Source organism: Citrus sinensis, chromosome 8 (assembly GCF_022201045.2).
Source record: "Citrus sinensis cultivar Valencia sweet orange chromosome 8, DVS_A1.0, whole genome shotgun sequence".
NCBI lineage: Eukaryota > Viridiplantae > Streptophyta > Magnoliopsida > Sapindales > Rutaceae > Citrus > Citrus sinensis.
The window spans coordinates 14,583,045-14,609,241 of record NC_068563.1 but is presented as its reverse complement, the minus strand read 5'-3'; the positions used below and the strand labels follow the sequence as shown (position 1 = coordinate 14,609,241).

Below are 26,197 nucleotides of genomic sequence, written 5' to 3'. Positions count from 1 at the left end.
CTTTTAGTTTTGACAATCAAATAATGGTATTCAAAGAAAATCTATTCAAATTAAACTAAAATACAAATTTGAATACTTAAATATAAGTATATAATATTCGTACCAACATTTAAATAGATATCAAATAAAATAGTAATACAAATATCCAAAATATTGTTTGAAAACATGTCAAATATTTACATGAACACATAATGACAGTTTGCAGGAAACAATCAGTACATCTACTCTTTGATCTTTGCCTTTCCCTTCACCTTTGCCACCTATAATTGCAGTATATAGAATCAATTAGCTACTATGCTACAAAAATCAATTCTTTGATATTTACAAGCAAAAATATAATTTACCTCATTATTGTATGCTACAAGTAACTTTGCAACATACATCGCCCACTGATCGCGAAGTTGCGAAAGATCGTCCATAGTGTACTCATTACAGCCCTTGAACTTCAAAAATAAAGCAACAAAATATATTCATATATTATAGAATCTGTCCTAAAATAGAACAACACAATAACAACATATATTTTTAAGTTTGCCAGGATTAACATCAAAACTGAAGAACATGCAAATAAATTGTATTACCATAGCAAACAACGGTTACCAAAGCTGTCTAAGAAGTTGATAATTTATAATATATTATTTGCTTTACTCAATATTACTTCTAACACTCAGCAATGGGATTTATATGCTTTATATCTGTACATGCAGCAGGTCCAATCATTGCTCAATAATACTTTAACACTGAACACTGAGATTTATATGCATTCTATTTGTACATGCAACAGCTCCAGTCATTTTGGTTTCACTAAAGTGCCTTAAATACATAGTAGAACACAGTAAAAATTGGCATTAATTTTTCCAAACATGTTGAATGCATTCAGTAAAATGTATATAGCGTTATAGCTTTTACCTATAATAAATATGGCAAATGAAGTGTATGTGATTATCCTAAACATACACAACACTTCCTCTAATCCCTAGCACAAGATATGATTATATTGCTAGTTTCAAGCATAAAGCAGCAAACTGTTCACCCATTAACCATCTTCACAATTCACTTAAGAAAATCCATTTCACAATGCATTCTTCGAACAAATATTAAACAAGTTTTGGAGAAACTCACATTGTTTTCAAGAATGCACAAATCGCAAACAATATCCTGGATGTACTTCATCACATAGTAACCACATTCAAAGGTTCCAGCTTGTTTCGGACACTAAAAAAAAATAAATAAACTTAGTTTCAAATATACTGATGAAGTAACAATGGAAATCATAACTTTGTTTCATTAATACCTTCACAAAGACCCACTGCACAACCTTCTTTTTATTACTCTTCACTTGATGCATTGTTATCCCACTATAAATAATAAATAACAGATGCAACAAATTAATCTACAACATAAAAAATTAATAAAGAATTAAGTAAAATAATTAAACTTACTCATTCACCATTTGCTTCAACTCATCATTAGGATTATCACCTAATGGATCAAGATAATAAATTTTTCGCCTCACCATATCAATTGCTACTAGCACCCAGTGGCCACTAAACAAACAAGTAAAAAAAACAGATTACAAGATAAATTTAAATAATTTATGTTAAAAATAAAATAGACAAAAAATAAATAAACTATACCCTGGGTTATATGGGAAGACAATTATTTGGGCTATTTGAATCTTGTCCAAAAGGTCTGAAATATAGGAACACCTATTTGGGTAGCTTGCTTGACTTGGGTGTAACTTAGTTATGCATCCAAATTGAATTGGAATAACACCACTGCCATTATCCATCTCTTCATACAAGTGTCTATTAAAAAAAGAAACTTTCATGGCATGAATATAAGAAATAAATAAATGACAGTTTGCAAAATCAGAAAACATAGTAAGAACATAAATCAAGTTTTTTATTTCTTACTTGATCCATATCTCCAAAACAGAATTTGAGAGCTCTGTAAACTCAATGACTTCATTGCAAATCTGCTCGTCCAATCTGCTCTCCCAGTAGACACCAAAAGTCTTCAAATCATGGGCAATCATAATCGTCCGTGGCAGGGAGCTCTCAATCATCAAAGAAAAGATATTCATTTGTGAACTTTTGTTCTCTTTTCTTGCTTTCACAGCTCCACGGGTATTCTTTCTCAGAACCAGTTTCCTTGTTGTCACTGGTTTTACAACAATGGGTTCCTTTGTTGTTCATTTCTGTTCATACAGATATACCACGACATTTGTAGGAGACCTTCAGCCATCCACTTTTCTCTTTGAAGGAGTTAATCTTGGAGATCTTCTTGGGGTGATTTTTGAAGTGGCTTCACAAACTACTGGGGGTGGATTCTGTGCAGGGGATGGCAGGGGAGGTGTGTTGATGTTTTTGTCAGGTTTTGGACAAACAGTGGGGTCATTGGTCACTAACTTTGGACTAACTTTGGTCACCGACTTGGGGGTAGCTTTGGGGTTGTTGTTGGTCACTGATTTGGGGTAGCTTTAGGGTTGTTGGTCACTGACTTTGGAGTTGCTTTGGGGTTGTTAGTCACTGACTTTAGAGTAACTTTGCTGGGTGATCGACGATATATCTCCATCTTAACACTGCAACCACCTTTGGAGTTAGGAAAGTTGGAACTGCCAACTTCAATGTTGTTGCAGGCGTTGATCCTTGCATTCATTTGATCTAATTGAGCTTGCATAAACTGAAACTCTCCTGATACATTCTCCGTTCTCGCGCCAACTCCGTGGGGTCAGGGACATTGAAATACATGGATGGGGTGATGAATTGACCCAATCCTTGCACCCGACTTCCATTAGGCTTCTTTTGAAGTGCTTCACCTAGGATATCATTCGGTCCTTGGGATTGGAACGTTCCCTGCTCAACTTGACTTCTTAGCTCACTCTACAAAATAAATACAAAAATAATTTGATCAAAATTAGGAATAAAAAAACAAATAAGTTAAATAATGACAGTGGTGGTGGAAACTTACAATTCTCTCAGCCACTTGCTGCACTTCAGGTGTATAAGTTCCATCTTTTCTCCTATGAGCCAATAACCATGCTTTACTACGGTCAATCTCGCGCTCAGTAACTCTGAGGTCTAACTGTTGTAATAATTCAACAAAAATTGAATTGAAAACTGGTATGAATCATCCTATTATTTGTATTGAAAATGTCATAAGTTTGTATAGAGTGGTTATTATACTTACTCTTTTATGCAACAACCCAGCATATCCTGTGCTGCCCAAGTGATGATTGTACATATTCTTTGCTCTTTTTTCCTTTGCTGCCTAACTTTTGTCCTGCACAAAGCGGATATTGATTAAAATGGTTACATGAACTCAATAATATTATCTAACTAACATAATTTTAAACATACCTGAAAGGCTTCAGATAAAATCTTATCAACAAAGCTCTTCCAGTCCTCTTTTCTAATGCCTTCATACTCAAGAGGAGGCTTTTTCAGTGAACTCAAGTTGTTTGCATTGGGCAGAATATATTCATTGGCCAACTTACATCTAAAGCCCCTTAATGCAATTCCCATCCACTTCAACACTTGGGTTTTCGCCTTAAGACTCAACTTAAACTTTTTCTGAAAATGAGTCCATAACGTCTCATTGATGTCTAGTGGCACTTTCCTCCAATCATTATAGATAATTGGAACTCTTTCTCGTACAATCACCCCAATGTAGTTCCTCAGATCATTTCTCTTTTTGCCAACTGGAACTCCGTAGGAATTGTACATAACCTCAGTGTCGTCACTAGCTCCTCTCTGCAGGTCTTTCTTTTTTGTAAGGTTTCGTCTTGGTCTGCCTTCTAGATCTGGATAAAATGTTGGCTCCTTTTTTCTGCCATGTCTCCAACAAACCTGTAAATACATCAAAGTGGATGAGTGCACCACATACCAATCTAATATCCTAATATATCCTAATATAATAATAAAATAATAAAAAACAAATTTGTTGGTGACTTACGGGAAGTAGTGGTAATAAGCCATAGTAGCTGGATTATTCATTTTCCGCACCAATATTTACAAGAAAAACATCAACAACTACTCTGACACAAACTCCTCATCACCCAAACCTAACTTACATTCTGGAAAATTGTTGGTTAATGGTGCATACTCATCGATGCCATCACACAAGTCCTCATTTGAATAATTACATTTTGAGCTCACTGAACAAACAACTGATTTACTATTATCTAACTGATCTTTCACATAAAACACTTGCTTTGCATGACGAGCTAGAATGAAACAGTCAGATTTGTAGCCTATTCGATCTAAATTGACTCCAGTGAACCCTAACTCATCAACATTAACCCCTCTATCATCTACCCAATCGCACTTGAAAAGTACGTTCTTAACCCCTAGATAATTAAGCTGCCAAATTTCACTGACAACCCCATAAAAAGGCATATCCCCAGAATGAGGATTTTTGTCTTTCGAACTTGAAATCTGTAAAGTGTTAGCAACTACATAAACGCCACTGTTTTGTGTTATGCGGTTGCTGTCCCGATCTCTTGTAGCAAAATTAAAACCATTAATACAGTAGCCATCATATGTAACCACGCTTGAGCGGGGTTTGTTTGCCAGCCACCATACTTTTTCGTCAACCACTACATTATTTGCTTTATCAGTTGTTACCTATTGTTCAATTAATAAAATCACAATTATTAGTTGAAAGAGAAAAGTTTGTGCGCTTTTACTTGGATACTTTTATTAGATCTAATGAAGTTAATCTAACCTTTTGTTTCAGCCAATCAACAAGCGTACGGGAGTGCTCGGTTGGCAACCATAAAGGCTTTTTTAATTGACGAGGGTGTGTTGATTGCAATAAGGCCAAATGCTCCCTAAATTTATACCAACAGAATTATTAAAATTGAAAAAAAATTAATGAAAAAGAGGTTCAAATTTTCAGTCACATACTCTATGTATGGTTGAATCTCGGGGGTGTTCACCAGAACACATTGGTGCGCTTGCGCCAATGTAGGGCCATCAACCACCTTAATATTTGCACCTCCGAGTGGCCTTTCGAGTGTAAAATCAATTAGACAACCAGTAGGTAGTCCGATTGAATTACAATTTGAAAGGTATTCAACACAAAATTCAAGTGCTTCCTCAGCAATATAGCACTCTGCAATGCAACCGTCAGGACGGTATCGGTTGCGTACATAGCCCTTTATAGGTTTCATTTCTCTCTCAAATGGATACATCCATCGAAGGTAAACCGGGCCACATAATCTAACTTCTTCAACTAGATGGACTGTTAAATGGACCATTATATCGAAGAAGGTAGGTAGGAAAAATTGTTCTAAATTGTATAAGGTGATTATAAGTTCTTTTTGCAATTGGTCTAGAGAATTGTGCTCTACTACCTTAGAACACAAAGAATTAAAGAAAAGGCACAACCTGATTATGACAGATCTGACATTTTGAGGTAAACAATTTCGAATTGCTAATGGTAGTAGTTGTTGCATCAAGGTATGACAATCATGAGACTTAAGCCCGTGAAGACGACAATCATCCATTGAAACAATATTTCTAAAATTAGAACAATAGCCATCAGGAACTTTAACACTTTGCAAGGTTTCACAGAACATTTTTTTTTCCTTCTTACTTAAAGTGTACGGGGCAGGGGGCAGGACTTTGTTTTGTTCATCAGGAGCTAATATAATCAATGCTTTGTTAATTTTTTCTCTAAGGTCTGGATGTGTAAGATCTTTTCTAGCATTAATTCCATTTTTTGTTTTCCCCAGTTGATGGAGTAATGTGCCATAGATGCTCTCGCATACATTTTTCTCAATATGCATCACATCTAGTTGATGGCGAACTAACAAATGTTCCCAATATTCTAAATCAAAGAAGATTGATCTCTTTTTGTACAGCAACTGAGCTACATCCCCTTTACCCTCACCCTCACCTTCAATCTCACTATCTCCCTCACACTCACCCTCACCCTCACCCTCAACATCACCCTCACCCTCACCTTTACCCTTACTGTTACCCTTACTGTTACCCTCACCTTTACCCTTATGTGACCCTCAACCTAACCCCGTTTACGCTTTTTTTGGACCTTTTTCCCAAACTTGGTGTCAATGTCAGCCACCAAGTTTAAGATATTTGTACCAGACAAAAGCTTAGGAGAATTTTCAATAAACAGCCTATGACCCATATATGACATTTTCTGACTATGCAGTAGCCAACATGCACATGTGTTTATCCCACAAACTGGACAACCATAATACCCCTTAACAGTACACCCAGACAAGTTTCCATAAGCTGGAAAATCACTAATTGTCCACATCAACACAACTCGTAAATTAAAAGTTTGTTTCCTATAACCATCAAACACATCGACGCCTACATCCCATAGGGTTTTTAAGTCCTCAATCAATGGTGCTAGGTATACATCTATGTCATTTCCAGGTTGTTTAGGACCAGATATCAGTAGAGACAACATCATAAATTTTCTTTTCATACACAGCCACGGAGGAAGGTTATATGTTATCAATGTAACAGGCCAACAACTATAAGTAGTGCTAAGTGTGCTATGTGGGTTAATCCCATCAGATGATAAAGCGAACCGAAGATTTCTCGGCTCTTGGGCAAAATCAGGCCATTTCTTGTCAATTAACTGCCAAGCTAGTGAATCTGCTAGGTGGGGAAGCTTGCCATCTCTAATTCTTTTATTTTCATGCCATGTTAAGTTCTCAGCAGTTTGTGGTGATTGAAACATTCTTTTCAACCTAGGAATTATAGGAAAATACCATAACACCTTTTTAGGGACCCCATTTCTAATTTTTTTTATCCATATTTTCTTATTTGCCACTTAGATGCTCCACACCTTGGGCATTCACTAAGATTCTCGAACTCATTCCTATAAAGAATGCAATCATTTCCACATGCATGTATTTTCTCATAATCTAAGCCTAATAGCTTCATTATTTTTCTGGCCTCATACATGGACTTAGGCAAACTATTATCATTTGGCAATATCTCATTAAGCACTTCCAATAAAATTGAAAACCCACTATCAGACCAACCATAAAGTCCTTTTCTATTGTACAGTTTCATTAGACTCGATAACTTTGAATGCTTTGAACCCAGATATAGGGGCTTTTCAGCATCTTCAAGCACATTCTTAAAAGAACTAGGATCTTTATCACAATGCTCAAAAGCATCATGAACCATGTCATCTACATAACTATAATCCGGACATCTAAAACGTTGATTTTGTGGCTGGTCTTGGCATTTTACAGAGGTAGGTTTCCGGTCCACCTCACCATGCCAATTCCAAACTAAATAATTTTCTAGAAAACCTTTTTTAAATAGATGTAGCCTCACTTGTTGAGGACTCAAAAACTCCATATTACAACAAGTAGTACAAGGACATCTAATTGACATTCTATTTTCAGAATTAAGAATGGCAAACTCCAAGAAATCATCAACCCCATCACTATACTCATCAGACAATCTATCATAGAATATCCAAGTTTTGTCCATAACTTGTATTGTTACTTGTTCATTTGTTAGATGCTGTTAGTTTAATAAGTTTACTTAAATTGCACAAATAACTCCAAACTTTAGGTTTAAATTAAAAAATATAAATTGCAAAATAAATCTAAATTCTATTTGTTTAGAGTCACTTAAATATATGTACGCATTCAGCAACCCAACAGAGCATATATGTAAGCATTCAACAACACAAAAGAGCATATATCTAAGTATTCAGCAACGCAACAGAGCATACATGTACACATTCAACAAGCCAACAGAGCATACATGTACACATTCACCAAGCCAGCAAATCTAACTTACATGTACACATTCAGTAAGCCAACAAAACATGCCACATCCATATTTTTCAAAATTTCTTTTTCATATTAGAACAAACAAAAGTATATATTAGAATAAAAAATTTTATTCCAGAACAGTCTATGCAACAAAAACGAAAGTAAAACTATACATGTCAATATTTAAAACATCTCAGTACAAGTAAAACTTAGAACACAACGATAATATAAATTGAAAGTAAGTGAGTGATTTAAAAGAATTACCAAATGAAGACAGCTGTTACACTGTAAACTTTTGTGATTCTTCAAAAGTGACAGATTGTTAATTACTATGTCAGAGAGCTGTATAAGGGAAATCACATAAAAAAAGATTAAGGACAATACTTGTTGTTGTTGAAGGGTTTGCATGTGAGATATTGCATTTATACTAAGTCTAGCAAGTGCATTACAGGGAAAGGATTGATGAATTGACCCTTTGTTAATATGTATCTTTATCTAGCGCTAATTAAATGGAACAAGTTAGGCCCAAAATTAAAAGCATCATGCAAAATTTAAAATGCAATTTCGAGAAATGGGGAAAATGAGAAAAACCCAAATCTACATTGACATTGTATCCATCAATTCCAGTTAAAGTGTACATGAAATTCAAAGTCCAGTGACAAGGCAACTAAAGAAAGAGACGAAAGAAAACTGATTTGAATCAGGCACTTATAAAACTACTCTTAGTTAAAGACTCTAGTACAATAATTCAACTTCAGTTACCTTTACCTCTCTGTTAGGTTTTCCCAGGTCCCAAATTATAAACAATCAAGATTACAAAAAAAAAAACTAAGAATTTTAAAACTCATTCTACAGTTAAACCGCAACAAAACAACATGCATGAGGAAAATAGGCATTGTAAATTGGAAACATAATAATTAAAAATAAATAAAAATGAATAAATGGCACCTTCAGAAACAAATTTATCGCAGTGAAGAGAGAGAGACAGAGAGAACCGAATCGTGATAGAAATGAATTCCTCTGCTTCGAGCTTGGTTGGGATCGACGTGAAGTTTGATTACAGTGAGGGATATGATTTTAGGGTTTGGTTTACTTAGCTTTGACAGAGAAGGAGAATCGAGTGGTGAAAGACTGATGAGTGAATGACTTAGAAAAAAATTAGCTTCGATTTTGGTCTTAGGGTTGTATAAAACGATGCGTTTTACTTATCTTTATTTTCCTAAGTGAAACGATACCGTTTTTAATTGAAAATATATTATTTACTAATAAATTTTCAGCCAAAACCCGCTAAAAGTTTTAGTGAGCCGTGCTCAATACATTTCAAGTGCTTCATATTAAAATTATAATATTCTACTAATTCAGTTGCATAACTAACAAAAAGTCAGAACGGTTCCAATTTTAAACTTAAATGCTTTGGCTTTGGAAAGTCCTGGGTTCGAAAATCAGTTTGGAACGAAATTTATATTTTATTTTCTTTTACTGATACCTTAGTGTCACCAAGAAAAAGACCAATGGTCTTTTTCTTAAACTTAAATGTTCCGATGTTCGAGGTGCCAGGTTCGAATTCCATCTGTTACGTGATTAGAATTATTTTATTTTTATTACTAATACTTTAGTGTCAACGATTTCTGATGTCACAATTACAGACACCATAGTATCATTAATTTGTGATACATATGTGTTAAACACGGAAAATGGCCCATATGTATACAAATACTGATACTTTGTAATAAAGTGTCACAAACCAAGTGTCAGTAAAGACCATTTTTCTAGTAGTGATAGAGCTTTATATTCACTTTTCCATAAATGGATTTAGCTATAATATCTTGCTTTTTTTAAGACTGTGAAACTAAGTTATAGCAAAATAGATGTAATAAGCTCCATTGGATTTTCTATCATCAAGATAACATGTCTAGTTAGCATCAGTATATCCAGTTAAACCAATAACTTCGAGTTGTCCCTCATTCTGAATGTAATGGCCATAAGTGACAATGGTTTATAGATATTTGAGTGCTTTTCTATAAGCAAGCCAATGTTGAAGTGTAGAAGCACTGAGATATTGGCTAAGCTTGTGGATTGAATGTGCAATGTCTAGCCTAGTGAGAATTAAATATTGAAGCACTCTAACATTGCTTCTATAAAGAGTTGAATTCTCAAATTCTTGACCCAATGGACCTTTAATTGTCCTCTCTATGTGGAAAACTATACAAAAAGGAGTATCACATCCTTTGCACTCTTCCATTGAAGTTTTAGCTAATAAATCCTTGATATACTGCTACAGCAAGGAAACAAGCCACTAGTCCTAAGTCTTTCAAGGCAAAGACTTTACTAAGTTTGTTAATGAAATCTTCCAACAAAGTAGAATCAGTGACTAGTAAATAAAAATGTCATTGTAATGCCCACTTTTATTTATTTAGTTATTTTCTCTTTTACCCTTATTAAATTGACTAGGATAGTTATTATTAAGTGTTTGTGTTTGAGTAAAATTTGTCAAATTGCTTTAAATAGTTACGTAACTTATTAGTTTTTATAAAAAAATATTTTACTTGCCAAGTATTTAAGAGGAAGCCATCTTTTTAAGAAGCCGTCTTTTATTTTCTATACCGTTACAAACCCTAAAAATAAAGAAAAAAAGAAAGAAATATAATCCTTTGGAGAAGAAATAGAAAGTTTTATAACTTATTTGCTTGGTGTTTGCCTTAAGGTATTAAGTATTTCTTTGACTTATATGATTTATTTTTATTAGTTGTTTGCGTTTAATTACCTGTGGTATGATCTAGGTAATATATGTGTTTGTAATGTTGTGATGATATGAACAGTCTGTATTCTTTGCTTGAAATCGTTTTCTTTATTTAGAATTACATAAATACGTTTACAAATCATGAAACTAGACATCCTAAGCTTTCCGTTGATAGGTCTTGTGTTGAAATCCTCTGAGTATGCAAATTGTTATGGTTTTTCGAAATGGGGTTACTGGTGCTGGAAAATTCTGATTTTCAGTAGCGGTTCTCACTTCTGGAAATTTTGCTGTAAGGTTACACATCCTTAAAAATTATGACAATTCTTGTATCAACAGATCTATGTCTCCTATGTTGCATGTTTAATTTCTTAGTTTTATTCTTTATGGTTAAATTATTAAAAATCGTAACATGCAGCTGCTGCAGATCTGGAAACTGTTTTCCAGATATTGTAGAAGCTAAAACGTGTACCAGTTTGGGCTAATTTATGGTTAGTGCATGCCATGCTAGGGTTTTATAATGAAATTTCAATCTTTCCTCCATCTTTAAAATCTAGAATCGCGATTTTTGGGCTTGTAAAATAAAAGATATGAATTTTTGAAATCCTGTTTTCAAATCTGGAATTTTATGGACAGGTTATATGTTCTCGGAGATAAAACACTTTTAAAATAGTTTCAGGCATCCAAAAATTATGAATTTCAATTACATGCTTTATGGATGTGTCTGCTATAATTAGAAAAAAGAAACAGATTATTTCAAGTACTAAAGAGTATTTGATGAATTTCCTAAGTGATAAAGGTCTGATTTGGTCAATGCTGGACAGTTTTGCTACTTCGGTGAAAGGTCAATATTCTGATTCGATTTTGACTTGTGCTGGTTTTTGTGAAATATTGTATGCAATGCTATGCATGTTCACAGTGCCTCTGTAAATTTTCATGGTTTTCCGACATGTGTATAGGTTATTAAAAATTAGTACGTGCAAGATACTCATATTTATGTCTAGAATATGTATAAGTATTGAGATAGTATAAGTGCCTATGAATTAAGGATGATTGAGATTATGTTTAAGGTTAGAGATAATATTGATAAGGATATTTTTATGATGATTATAGGACGTGGATGAGCTCGTTGGTTTGTTCTTGAGGTATTGAGTTGATTGTTGTGGATCGAGGTAAGTAGATTCATGCATGATGTGTTTTATAATAAATGCAATTTATGTTATAAGAATTATGTTTAAATGGAAGTTTTTACAAAACTGATTTCTAAAATATTTAAATGAATTTTGCAAAATAAAAATGCTTTTAAATGAATTTATATAAATGTATTTTAAAATGCATTTTTCTTAAGAAATTAGTTTTCTCAAAACAAATGTTTTCTTAAAGAATTTTCTAAAAGAATTAAATGTTCAAAGAAAAGTTCTTAAATGTTTTAGAAGACTTTAAATGCTATTTATGAAAAGATGTATGGTGGATTCAAAAATGTTTTGGCTCATAGTCTGTAATAATGTATATAATGTTAATGTTATGATGTTATGTAATGCTATAACCAACTTGCTGGTATGATAATGATCTTGTGCTCAAGGATGTTATGAACAATGTGAGGTATAATACCCTAAATGAGGAACAATGCGGGGTATAACACCCTAAATTATGAATGATGATGACTACGAGGTATGAGCTACCAATGTTTATGTTTTAATGTTTTTATGAATGTTTTAATGTTTTTAATGCTTTTATATAAATCCACCCCTTATGCTAAATGAAGATGTTGTTATCAAATGTTTAAAGGTACATGACAAAGGTTTTCAAATATTGTGCAAAAATTTGCTTACCGAGTTGACGGTTCATCCCTCGTCTCCAATATTTTGCTTAGAGATGTGGCTTGGGTTCTTAGATGGAGAATTTTCTTAGTGGATCTTTGGAGTTGCTTTAAAGATTAAATTTGGCTAGACTTTTTATTTTGGATTAGAGACTTTTCTTTGAAGACTTTATTTCAAATGTTTTATCTAAGGATTCAGTTGGAGTATGAATAATGATTGTGTATCTTGAGATTTATTAATAAAAATAAATGATGTGAGGTTTCATTTCAAATTTTACCCTTGTGTTTTCATGGTTAATTTTTTGGGTGTTACAGTTGATAACTCTAGGAAATGAGAGTTATTACATCAATTCTAGACTTGAATAAAGGTCAATTAGAAAGCAAATAATGTGTTTTGATTACATTTTGGTGACCTTTTGCATAAATATTCATTTTAGTTGAGTCTTAACAAGTTTTGCTTGAATCATAGTAATTTGTGCTAAAAACAGGTTTTAATTTGTAGGTTTTAAATTCATGAAAGGATGTGGAGACATTAGATGAGAAAGAAGAGGAAAGAAGATGGCCACAAAAGAAGAAAAGTACAATAGGAAATAATACAGTGCTGTTGCGGATGTTAGAGTAGCCAGTGCTACAGCAATCTGGGAGCAACGCGGGAGAAAATATAGGCACGGGTCAGCAATTAAATCACGATCTGCATGTTTCCTAATTTAAACACATGCACGCTCATGGGCTTTGGCTTTAACCTAATTTGCAATATATAAAGGAGGCATGTACCGCATAGAAAAGGGCGGAATAAATTATCATCCAAAAACAATTACAAAGGCAAGAAGAAGAAGAAGATCAAGATTAAGGAGTGTTGTTCGGTGTCATTGAAGAACCGAGGAGGATCATTAGTCTTTTATCTTGCTCTATTCATATTATCTTTCTACCTTTAATTGATTGGCTGTATTATGTGATCAATATATTTATGTTTACTTTTCTCATTTAGAATATGAACTGAATTTACTTGTAGTTGAGTGACAATTAATCCAATGGGTTCTTGATTGTTCTTATATGTGGTTATGATAATGCTGTAGCATTATACTCTAATAGTTTTTATGAACATAACTGTTATTTCGGTTGACCATCCATTTAATAGTTTTAGTTAAGATAGAGTAGCAAAAGGGCATGTCTTAGCGGATATTATTAGAGTATTACTTGTTCTTAAATCGAGTTTCCTGGATTAGGTTAACTTAAATCCCATAAGGGCGATACTTGAAATTAAGTTTTGTGATGTCCTAGACATAGGTGTTCACCTTGTAGGGTAGAGAGATTAAAGATCATAAAGCTATACCTTAAATTTATGAGCAACTAGTCATTGTTAGTAGATTTAAGGGTATGGGATTTCCAACATGCGATAGCTGCGGGTGCAGATTTGTTCTGCCCAGTGCTGCAGCACTTATTATAACAACTGGTGCTAATTCGGTAATCAACAGTCACCCCATTAGGAGAATTTGATCATTCAACTACTATATTCTCAATTGAATATTAGACACATTTAACTTAGTTTATTTTATTACGGTATTATTTTATTTCCATCTCTCGCAATTATTTGTTACGATAAAATTATTTGGCAATTGTTGTTTCGGTCTTTAGTTGACTTGCATTATTGTGATTGCTTTAGCATTTTGAGTAACATCAATCCCTGTGGAGACGATCTTGAACACTCATCACTTTATTACTTGTTGTGTATACTTGCACATTGGCATTGATAATAATTGATTATATAAATCAACCAACAACAGTCGTCAACATATATTAAGACAATTATTATTTCTTTTGTAACATGTCTAATAAATAAAGAAGTGTTAGCCTTGGGGTTAAAGAAATTTTAATTAGTGAGGTTGCCTTTAAGTTCAGCATGCGTATGCTCCTGGAGCTTCCTTTAAACCATAGAGAGCTTTGTTATGTTTGTTATAACTCTATGAAATGAGAGTTATTAAGATTTAAATCAAGATTACTTGGATAGTAAATGACATGTTTTTATTGCTTTTTAGTTATATTTTGCACGAACATCCATTTTAATTTATTTTTAATAAATTTTGTTCGATTTAGAATAATTTGTGTGCTTAGATCATGTGCATAATTGTAGGTGACCGGAAGCTCAAATTTCAAGGAAGGAATGTTGCTACAATAGGTTTGCAAAAATAAGGAAAGACTTGGTTACAGAATAATTAAAACAAGTCTGAAACTGTGCAGATGTTGTAGCTGTTGCTGTAGCAATCCTGAAGCATTGACAGAGAAGATTTCACACGAGATACTTAGACGATTGCGATATGGAGTTTCCAAATCTGGAAGATACGCACCCTAGACTTTCGGTTGCCTTAATTCTAAGCTATAAAAGCAGCACACACATAAAGAAAAATGGGGAGCCGTCAACCAAGGAATAAACCGGAGAGAAAAATAAAAGAAAATAGAATTCAAGAGAGAGATTGAAGGCCGGCATAGGAGAAATCACATAAATAAAATAGAAATAAATTATTCTTATTCTTTTCTTATTTTCTATTTATCTACGGGGATGTATTTGATGGTTGAAATTCTTTTGTTTACTTTTCTTTCGCAAATCATGAACTGAATTTGATTGTAGTTGAGTAATAAACAAACTTAATGGATGTTTGGCTAATATATGCGTGTTGCTTTGTGTTGTTATAGCATTTCATTTTAATTGTATTTATTTTACTCTCTATTTTGGCCGACTACTCATTTAGGGATATTAGCTAAAAAAGAGCGTAAAAAAAGTCTTACTTAGTGGATCTCATTAAGACAATACTTGGTTTTATATTGGGTTTCCTAAGTTGAGTTAATCTCAATTTGAATGGAGCCATGCTTGATTTAAAATTAGTGATGAACTAGACATAGGGATTCACCTTGTAGGGTAAATGGAACCTAAATCGATTAATGCTATATTTAATGTTTGCGTAACAATTGGTCATTGTTAGGTTGCATTAGATATAAGATATCAAACATGCGACAACCGAGGATGCATGAGAGATTTTGCCCAATGTTGTAGTGATGTTGTCACATCAGTACTGTAATTAAAAAATAGTCAATGCCATTAACGTGAGTTTATTCACTCAACTACTCCATTCCCATTGGTTTTATCATTGCGTTTGTCGTGAGAATTTTCTTTACTGTATTTTTATTTATTGCATTGTTTACTTTTATTAGATTATTAGTTTCATAAAGTGTCTTATTTTAGTTTAAAACAAAACTGCATTGTTAAGATTGCTGTAGCAAATCTGATAACATCAATTCTTGTGGAGACGATATGAATACTCATCAGCATATTACTTATTGTGTACACTTACACATTGACACCCATATCATTAAAGATTGCACACACCAAGTTTTTGGAGTCGTTGCCGGGAATTGATTGTTCATTGTTCATTGTGAAATTAATCCTAAACGGTGCGAATTTTTTATTTTATTTTGATTTGTTTATTTTATTGATAGGCAACCATTGCATGTGCAAATATAAACCTGTTGAATTTCAGCTTAAGCTAGAAATTGAAAGAACTAAAAGAAGATTAAGAAAGGAGCAAAAAAATTCAAAAGAAGTTGCATTAGTGGATGATTTTCAAAATATAGAAAATTTAAACCCTCGAGCAGAAATACAGCCAGTGAATTCGCAAGAAAGTCAAAATAGGTAGATTATATATGGGCAACCAGGGAATAACAACCTTATTCATATGGCGGATGATATAGACAACATTAAAGAGTTACTTAGGAGATGTCCTTATCATGGTATTCATTACTACATATAATTGGAAACTTTCTATAATGGTCTCAACCCAAGCACTCGATTAATGGTAGATGCATAAGCAAATGGGACCTTGTTATCTAAATCTTACAATGAGGCTTACGGAATTTTGGAGGGCATAGCCAACAATAATTATCAATGGTCATCAACTAAACAAGTTGCAGTAAGAGTCTATAATATAGACGTCTTAACAACATTGTCAGCCCGAGTAACCTCATTAACAAATATGGTGAAGGCTATGACCACTGCTCCAGCAATTGTCAATCAAGTTGCTAAAGTATCTTGTGTTTATTGTGGAGAAGAACATTTATTTGACGGTTGCCCTGAAAATCTAGCTTCGGTCAACTATATGGGTAACTTTAATAGACAGAATCAGAACAATCCATACTCAAACACTTACAACTCTAGATGGAGACAATACCCAAACTTTTCATGGAGCAATCAAAATCAGCACGCTGCAGCATTAAGTGTACAAAATAGGCCTGCTCAACCACCTGAATTTCATTAGCAAAATCTCTTAAAGCTTTCATTAAGGAGCATATTGTGAAGAATGAAGTGGTTGTCCAAAGCCAAGCTGTAACTTTAAGAAATTTGGAGAATCAAATTGGACAGCTAGCTACATCATTGAGTAATAGACCTCAGGGCAGTTCACCTATTAATACAGAGGATCCGAGAAAAGAAGGAAAAGAACATTGTAAGTGATTAACTTAAGGTCGGGAAAAGATGTTCATATTCCAACTGGAGTACCAAAGAGAAGAGTGGAACACGTTTCAATCCAAGAGGAAACTCATATTGAAAAGGAACCACAACAACCCACTTTCCAGCCTATTGATGTAAATAGTCAGGCCACAACATCAGCAGAAAATAATGAACTAGCAATTATGGAAAAAGATGTTGTAGTACTAATAGCGATAGGCCATAACATAACAAAAAAGAAGTAGTCCGTACAAACTACTACAACACAGCAGTCCACCATTCCCTTAAAGATTTCAGAAAGAAAAACAAGCAAGCAATTCAGCAAGTTCCTGAAAGTGTTGAAGCAACTAAATATTAACATTCCTTTTGTAGAAGTTCTCGAATAAAATGCCAAATTTATATGAAGTTCTTGAAAGATATTTTAGCAATGAAAAGAAGGCTTGGAGAGTTTGAAATAGTTACTTTAACACAAGAATGCAGTCATATGCTATGAAATAAAATACACCAAAAGTGGAAGGATCCAAGGTGCTTTATATTTCTATGCTCTATTGGAATTAAATACAGTGGTAAAGTACTTTGTGATTTCGGGGTAAGCATTAACCTTATGCCATTATCGGTGTTCAAACAATTGGGAGTTGGAGAAGTTAGGCCAACAACGGTGACTTTACAACTTACGGACGGATTAAAGATGTGTTAGTGAAGGTGGATAAATTTATTTTTCCAGTAGATTTCATAGTGTTGGACTTCAAGGCAGATGAAGAAGTGCCAATTATTCTAGGAAGACCTTTCTTAACTACGGGGAAGACTTTAATTGATATGCAAAAAGGAGAGTTAACTATTTGGGTGAATGACTAGCAAGTTACATTTAATGTGTTGGATGCTATGAAGAGTCCTGATGAGGTTAAAGACTGTAATTCTATTAGTGTTGTGGACTTTGCTATGACAGAGATGTTAAACAGTTGCTGCAGTAGTAAGGAAGAAATCAATATTGTAACATTTGAAGAACTTGAAGATGATGATCCTGAAACAACAAATATAGCATGGTTACGAGAGAAGCAACCAATGAGACATGACAAACACTTTGAATCTCTAGATCTCTCAAACAGGGAAGTAAAATCGTCCATTCCGTCTACTGAGCCACCTCTTATTTTAGAATTAAAACTTTTACCTTCACATTTAAAATATTTTTATCTTAGTGACAATAATACATTCCCTGTAATTATTTCATCTTCTTTGAATGCAAATAAAAAAAAGAGCTTGATGGATGTATTGGGGAGATACAAGAAGGCTATTGGATGGACCATGCATATATCAAATGAATTAGTCCATCCATATGCACGCACAAGATTTTGCTGGAGGGCTGCTACAGTAACTCGGTAGAGCAACAGAGAAGATTGAATCCCATCATGAAGGAAGTTGTGAAGAAGAAGATCATTAAGTGGCTTTATGCTGGAATTAGATAGCTCATGGGTATGTCTAGTACAATGCTCTCCAAAGAAAGGTGGATTGACAGTTGTAGCAAATGAGAAGAATGAGCTTATTCCCACAAGAACAAAGACTAAATGGAGAGTTTGCATGGGTTATAAGAAGCTAAACAAAGCTACAAGGAATGATCACTTTCCATTACCTTTCATAGACCAGATGCTAGACAGACTTATTGGAAAAGAATATTGTTGTTTCTTAGATGGATATTTAGGCTACAACCAGATTGCTATAGCACCCTAGAATCAGGAGAAGACAACATTCACTTGTCCTTATTGAACTTTTACCTTTAGAAGGATATCATTCAGCTTGTGTATGCTCCAGCAACCTTTCAGAGGTGTATGATGTCCATTTTTTCAGATATAATGGAGCAGACACTTGAGGTATTCATGGATGACTTCTCGATTTTTGGGGAATCATATGATGATTGTTTGCACAACCTAGAAAATGTGCTTAAGAAAAGTGAGGAGACCAATTTGATGCTAAATTGGGAAAAATACCATTTTATGGTATAAGAAGGGATAGTCATAGGCCATAGAGTTTCTAGAAAGGGAATAGAGGTGGATAAGGCAAAAATAGAGTTGATTGATAAACTTCCGCCACCCACCTCAGTAAAGGGCATTAGGAATTTCCTAGGCCATGCCGGGTTCTATAGAAGGTTCATTAAAGATTTTTCAAAAATAGCCAAACCTTTATGCATGTTATTGGAATATGACAGACCTTTCAATTTGGAAGAAGATTGTTTAAAGGCTTTTATTGAGTTAAAGACAACTCTTGTTACAGCACCGGTTGTTATAGGACCAGATTGGATTATGCCTTTTGAATTGATGTGTGATGCTGGTGACCATTCAGTTGGAGCAGTGCTAGGGTAAAGGAAAGACAAGATATTTCACTCCATTTATTATGCCAGCAAAACCTTAGCTAATGCACAACTCAACTATACCACCACTAAAAAAGAGTTGCTAGCGGTTGTTTTTGCATTTGAAAAATTCAGAATTTATTTGGTTAGCACCAAAGTGATTGCTTATATAGATCACTCAGCTATAAAGTATTTAATTTTAAAGAAGGATGCCAAATCAAGGTTGATTAGGTGGATCCCATTGCTACAAGAGTTTGACTTGGAGATCAAGGACAGAAAAGGCACTGAGAATCAAGTAGCAAATCATCTTTCAAGGCTGGAAGAAGATAAAAGCACTTTGACAAAGCAAGTTATCAAAGAAACATTTCCTGATGAGTAATTGTTGATGCTATAATACTCTCAGATGCTACAACAATCGGGATTCCCATGGTATGCAGATTTTGCCAATTATTTTGTGAGTGGACTATTGCCACCAGATTTGAGTTACCAACTGAAAAAGAGGTTTCTTAATAATGTAAAAAGTTATCAATGGGATGAGTCCTACTTGTACAAGATGTGTTCAGACTATGTGATCAAAAGATGTATTCCAGATGAAGAAATTTTAGACATCCTGCAATCCTACTATGCTGCAGTATATGGAGGACACTTTGGAGGGCACAAGACAACAGCAAAAGTCCTACAATCAGGTTATTATTGGCCTTTTATTTTTAAAGATACTTACGAGTTTGTTAAATATTGCGACAGGTGTGAAAGGGCAGGAAACATCTCTAAAAAACATAATATACTACTCATTAACATTTTGGAAGTGGAGCTTTTTGATATATGAGGGATAGACTTTATGGGGACATTCCCACCCTCTTTTGGCAACTTATACATCTTAGTGGCTATGGATTATGCCTCCAAATAGGTGGAAGCTGTAACATTAGTAACTAATGATGCCAAGGCAGTAGTGAAGTTCCTTCAAAATAACATATTCTCAAGATTTGGCACTCCAAGAGCCATCCTTAGTGATGAAGGAACACATTTTTATAACTGAACATTTGCGGCAGCATTGGCTAAGTATAGGATCAAGCACAAGGTTGCTATAGCATATCATCCACAAACCAGTAGGCAGGCAGAGGTATCCAACAGGGAGATAAAGAAGATTTTAGAGAAAGTTGTGAGTCCCAACATAAAGGATTGGTCACTTAGATTAAATGACTCCTTATGAGCTTATAGAACAGCCTATAAAACTCCACTTGACATGTCACCGTACATAATTGTCTATGGAAAAGCGTGTCACTTGCCATAAGAGCTCGAGCACAAAGCATATTGAACAATCAAGCAATTGAACATGGACAATACTGTTATAGCAAAGCAAAGGAAATTACAACTTCGTGAGCTCGAGAAGTTCAGATTATTCTCTTATGAAAATGCAAGAATTTAGAAGAAAAAGACCAAACAATGGCATGACCAAAGAATCAAACAAAAAGAACTCATTCCAGGCACTCAAGTTTTGCTTTATAATTCAAGATTGAAGCTCTTTCCTAGAAAATTGAAATCTAGATAGTCAGGACCTTTCAACCTTGTCAATGTATATCGTTATAGGGTCATTGACCTCTTAGATGGAAGAATAGGTGAAGAATTTAAGGTGAATGGGCATAGAGTGAAGCATTACACGAGAGCTGTTGTGAATCACCCAAAGGAGGATTTGTTCTTGAGGGATCCCACATGAGCAAACAAGGATGGTCAGGCTAAAGAACCTAAAATCAAGCACTAATTAGGAGGCAACCCAATTATTAGCGAAGTTATTTCATTTTTTTATTAAGTCTAAATTTGCATGCTTTTCTTTAAAGTTTTTTTTTTCATTTTGAATTGATTATTTAATTTCTTTTCTTTCTTTTATTTTATTGTAGCACATATATATATAAACTAACACAAGTTGTTGCAGCATTACATACACAAGGCAGTTGGGCAATGGTTCTCATACATTAGGGCAATTTATCACTATTATTATAGCATCGAAATTCATTGCTGCAGCAGTAACTTTTACTGTTTCATAGACAGAACCGAGGAAATTGTTTTTATTGTTGGGAGTAATTTTGCCAGCTGGCGTCAGCAAATCAGAATTATGATAAAGAAGGATTGTGAAATCCCTAGATACTCGAGATCAAAATCCTTTCATTTTGAAAATTGGATTTGTTTTAAATTTTAAAAATATAATTTTCAAAGTTATCCTCTTACTTATGTTCCTCTTTCAACTTTATCACCACCTACAAATTAAGGATTACTGCAACGTCTTTTATTCTCACCCAAATTCTTTCTCTTTCCATCAACATTCTCATTATTATTTGCAATCCCTTTCACGATTTACTTTCCTGTAGCCACAAAACAAGTTTGTTCAGTCTGTTCCAACAATGACAAGGTACAAGAAGACTGCTGCTCGATTGAAGAATCCTTCACGCTTCCAGAGCTACAAAGTTAAGGATAATTTTGAAGAATTTATAAAGCCAAGGAAGATTTTGGAGGAAAAGGGTTTCGTATTCCCCGCACAACCCATAGGGGTAATGAGCAGCATCCATACTGCTGTAACAAGGCAAGGATGGCTAAAATTTTGTTCTCATCCTCAAGACCCAATTGTCCCAGTTGTAATGGTGTTTTATGCCAACATGCTGCAGCACGATCAACGTACAATTTTTGTGAGGCAAGTACAAGTCCCTTTAGATTTTAGAGTTATTAATGTTTTCTATGATTTGCCTCCCACGATTGAATGTGAGTACTAAACAATTACTGAGAATATGACTGAGAAAAAATAGAGGGAGATTTTTAAGACATTGACTATTTCAAGAAGTAATTGAATGAATGAGGAGGGAAGAGTGGTGAATAGAATTTATTTGAAATTGATTGCTAAGGTTTGAGTTAAAGTTTTAAAATCTAGATTAATGCCCACTACACAAACCACCATTGTTTCCCATGATCGACTTATATTGCTCTATGCCATAGTTAGGGGCCTAGCAATAGATGTTGGGAAGGTCATTCAGAAAGAAATTAGGGAGAGTGCATTGAAGAAACAAAAGACTGCTGCTTTGTTTTTTCCTTCACTGATCACTAGTATTTGTGAGGCTTTTGGGGAGAGAATTGAGGAAAAATTTAAAAGGGTGAAAAATGAAGGAGCCATCATAGCAAGAACCGTTGAAAGGATTTCTGTGGAATCTGTTGCTGCAGCAACTCCAGAGCATCCTACCATTGAAATTCTAGAGCGCCCTTCTCCAGTAAAAACAGAACAGGCTCCCGGGCTCAAGGAGATGATTCAAGCACTCAGTGAGGTAGTGCAAGCATGTATCTAGGCCCTGATGGAAGAAAATAAAAGGTTCTGGATATATTTGCAGCATTTAGAGGCCCAAAATCACCAGTTTACTTTGTACATGAAGAATAAGGATGCTGACTTCTCAGATTCACTGTTGCAGCAGTTTAATTTTTGAGAGACAGAAGTAGCAGCTGCAGTAGAGGGAAGTGAAGATGCTGCAGCAAGAAATGAGAGGGAATGAGAGTCTGAGGAAGATTACTGTTGATAAATTTTATAATCAATTGCTACTACTGACAAAGTGCAAGCATACACAACAAGTAATAAAGTGATGAATATTCAAGATCGTCTCCACAGAGATTGATGTTACTCGAAATGCTATAGCAATCACAATAGTACAAACCAACTTAAGTCCAAAGTTAACAAACGTAAAATGAGTTCTATCGTAATTGATGATTATGAGAGAATAAAGTGAAACAATACCATAATGAAATAAACTAAATTAACAGTGTCTAAGATTCAATTGAGATTATGGTAGTTGAATAAAACTCTCCTTATGGGCTGACTGTTTTTTATCAAGTTAACTCCAATTGTTATGGCAAGTTCTGCAGCACTAGGCAGAATTAATCTGCATCCTCAGCTGTCGCATATTGGAACTCTCATACCCTTAAATACACTAACAATGACCAGTTGCTAATCTATTCATGATATGGCTTTATGACCCTTTTAGTCTCTCCACCCTACAAGGTGAGCACCTATGTCTAGTGTGTCACAAATCTTAACTTCAAGTATTGCCCTTATGGGATTCAAGATAACTTAATCCAGGAAACTTAACTTAAGATCAAGTAATACGCTAATAATATCCGCTAAGACTTGCCCTTTTGCTGCTCTATCTTAACTGGAACTATTAAATGGGTGGTCAACCGAAATAACAGTTATATTAATAATAACTACTAGAGTAAAGTGCTACAGCAATGACATAACAATACATAAGAACAATCAAGAACCCATTGAATTGTTTGTCACTCAATTACAAGCAAATCTAGTTCATATTCTAAATGAGAAAAATAAATAAAAATATATTGTTCACGGGATACATCAAAACAATCAAAGAAAGAAGAAGAGTAAAAGTTGATAACAACAAAAAGCAAATCCAAATAACTCTGCTGGAATTCTTAATTTTGCTGAAGTCGTCTCCTTTTGTTCCGATCTTCTTCTCCTCTTTTCTCTAATGTATTAATGATAATCTCCTTGTCGCCTTTCTACGTGGTGCGCCCCCCTTTTATACTGCAAACTAGGCTAAACAAAAGTCCGTGGGCGTGCATGAGTTAAATTAGGAAACATGCAGATGCGATTCTGCAGCTGGCCCGCGCCTAAGTTTTCTTCTTCACTGCTCCCAGATTGCTACAGCACTGGTTGCTCTAACAATAGCTACAACACTGCACTGTTTCTGATTGTGCTTTACTTCTTTTGCGGCCATCTTCTTTCCTCATTTTGCTAATTTGGTGTCTCAGCATCCCTTCATGAATTAAGACTTTCTGAAAACCTACACTTATGCACCTGTTTTGAGCACAAATTACTTTGATTCAAACAAAACTTATTAAGACTCAACTAAAATGAATGTTTATGAAAAATATAACCAAAATGTAATAAAAACACCTTATTTGTTCTCTAAGTGATCTTGATTTAAGTCTAGAATTGATGTAATAACTCTGATTTCATAGAGTTATCAATTACCAACCAGAGGAAAAAGAAGCAAAGGATGCTGAAGTAGAAACCGACGACTTAGAGGAGGAAAAAAGGGGAAGAAGAGGGTGATATAGAAGATGAGGAAAGAGAGGAAGAACTCCTAAAGGTGGCTCATTCACACAAAGGCAAAGAGAAGATGTTGAAGGAAAAGGAGTCAGAATCCGATTAGGAGGAGGACATAGATGTGGCTATAGAGTAAGCAATTAGCAAAGTTACTCGAACAGAGGAAGCAAAAAGCAACTTAAGGGACCTCATTGCTAGTATCACTGCTGAGGAACCTGCTGCAGCAAAACTTGCTTCACCTACAATACAACAGACTCTAATCAAATCTCTGTTAACATGAATATATATTTTGATGATAACAAACTTGATTAAGATTGATTAAGTCTTTAAAAGGCCAAACGATTTTCATATATTTTAAATGAATAGTCATTTTTTGAAATAGCAAAGATTTATACTTAAATGAAAAATGATTTTATGAAAGTTGTTTTTCAAATTCATGCCCTTATTAAAATAGCTTTTGGACATTGTCGGTGATCCGATAGTCTAATAATGGCTAACCGATATCAAAACAGACTTGGTGATTAGTCTCTGGACACTGGCGGTGATTCGAAATCCTAATAAAGGCTAACCGAAATCGAACAGAATTGACGATTAGCCTCTGGACACTAACAGCAAATCGATTTCTTGAAAATGGTAAGCCGACATATTCCTTACAGGTCACTAGACGATAGCAGCGATTCGACATTTCTATAAGTGATCCGTCAATTTGAAAATATGTCCAATGGTAACTTGCTCAAGTCAAAACGGCAATCAGACTTCTAGTTAATGGCGATTCGACTTCGAGCAAATTGTCTGTAATGGCTAGTTTTTAGGTTAAACTATAAAAATGCTCATTTAAACTCAAACAACAACGATTCCAACCGTTATCATTGAGAAAATTATTGAGCATACAACTTTCATTGAGCTTTAAATTCTTGTATTAATCTCATTTACTCACACTTTAGAATTTCATTTGTAATCAAACACATTGTGTAAGAGAAATTAACTTGTAACTCTTTTGAAAAATTGAATTGAGAGGTTGTAAGTGTTGGGACACACTTGAGTTAAAAGATCGGGGACAATCTCTTGTTGTAAAGGTTTATTGATACATTAGAAGTCAATTGGAAGAGTGGTTAAAGCCTTGGAGGCTTGCTTAGAGGAATCCTCAAGCCTGGTGAGCTTGGAGGCGTGGACGTAGGCACGGTTAGCCAAACCACGTAAAAATCAAGTGTTTGATCTCTCTTCCCTTACTCTTTTATTATTGTGCTTTATTAAATTTATTATTTTTAATTTTATTAAGGCATTATATGGAATCGTTGTGTGGTGTGTTTTGCTTTTTTAAAAATCCCAATTCACCCCCTCTTGGGTTGCTTAGATATTATTTCATTTGGTATCAGAGTAAGGTTCTCTTATTATGACTTAACCGTCTAGAGTAAAAGATCCATGGCAACCCAAAATGACTTTACCTTTAGGGAAGGACAATCCACAACTAGGCCACTATTCTTTGATGGTAATGACTACCCATATTGGAAAACTAGGATGAGAATTTATTTGCAAGCCTTAGATTACGAAATTTGGGAAGTTGTTTGTGATGGTTCATTCATACCTATGACTAAAAATGAAATAGGAGATGATATTCCAAAACCGTAAAGTCAATAGAATGAGTCAGAAAAGAAAAAGATATCTTTAAACTCCAAGGCAATGAATGCTTTGTTTTGTTCTCTTGATAAGAAAGAATTTCATAAGGTATCTAGTTGTGAGAGTGCTCAAGAAATATAAAATAAACTTGAGATTGTCTATGAATGGACAAATCAAGTTAAAGAATCTAAAATCAGTAGATACACTCGTCAATACGAATTGTTCTAAATGGAGCAAAATGAAAGTGTGTATTCTATGTATACACGAGTTATAGACATAGTGAACACCCTAGGAGCCATAGGAAAAACTTTTTCGA

At 34.4% G+C, this 26,197-nt stretch overlaps 1 protein-coding gene across 1 annotated transcript; it reads right to left on the bottom strand.

The window, feature by feature from the left end:
- Window positions 1-221: 221 nt before the first annotated feature.
- LOC127899333 (uncharacterized) lies at window positions 222-2,038 on the bottom strand. The gene is made up of 7 exons (XM_052432690.1): window positions 1,917-2,038; window positions 1,638-1,808; window positions 1,443-1,547; window positions 1,295-1,358; window positions 1,123-1,215; window positions 345-443; window positions 222-260 (listed from the first exon to the last, which is right to left on the bottom strand). The coding sequence occupies exons 1-7, from the start codon at window positions 2,036-2,038 to the stop codon at window positions 222-224; spliced, it is 693 nt and encodes a 230-aa protein (XP_052288650.1).
- Window positions 2,039-26,197: the final 24,159 nt, after the last annotated feature.

Coding starts and splice junctions, on each gene's coding strand:
- LOC127899333 (XM_052432690.1), bottom strand. CDS start 2,038: ATGATTGCCCATGATTTGAAGACTTTTGGTGTCTACTGGGAGAGCAGA. Junction 1,548..1,637: donor GTCTTCCCATATAACCCAGG/GTATAGTTTATT, acceptor TTGTTTGTTTAG/TGGCCACTGGGTGCTAGTAG. Junction 1,216..1,294: donor TGCAGTGGGTCTTTGTGAAG/GTATTAATGAAA, acceptor ATTTTTTTTTAG/TGTCCGAAACAAGCTGGAAC.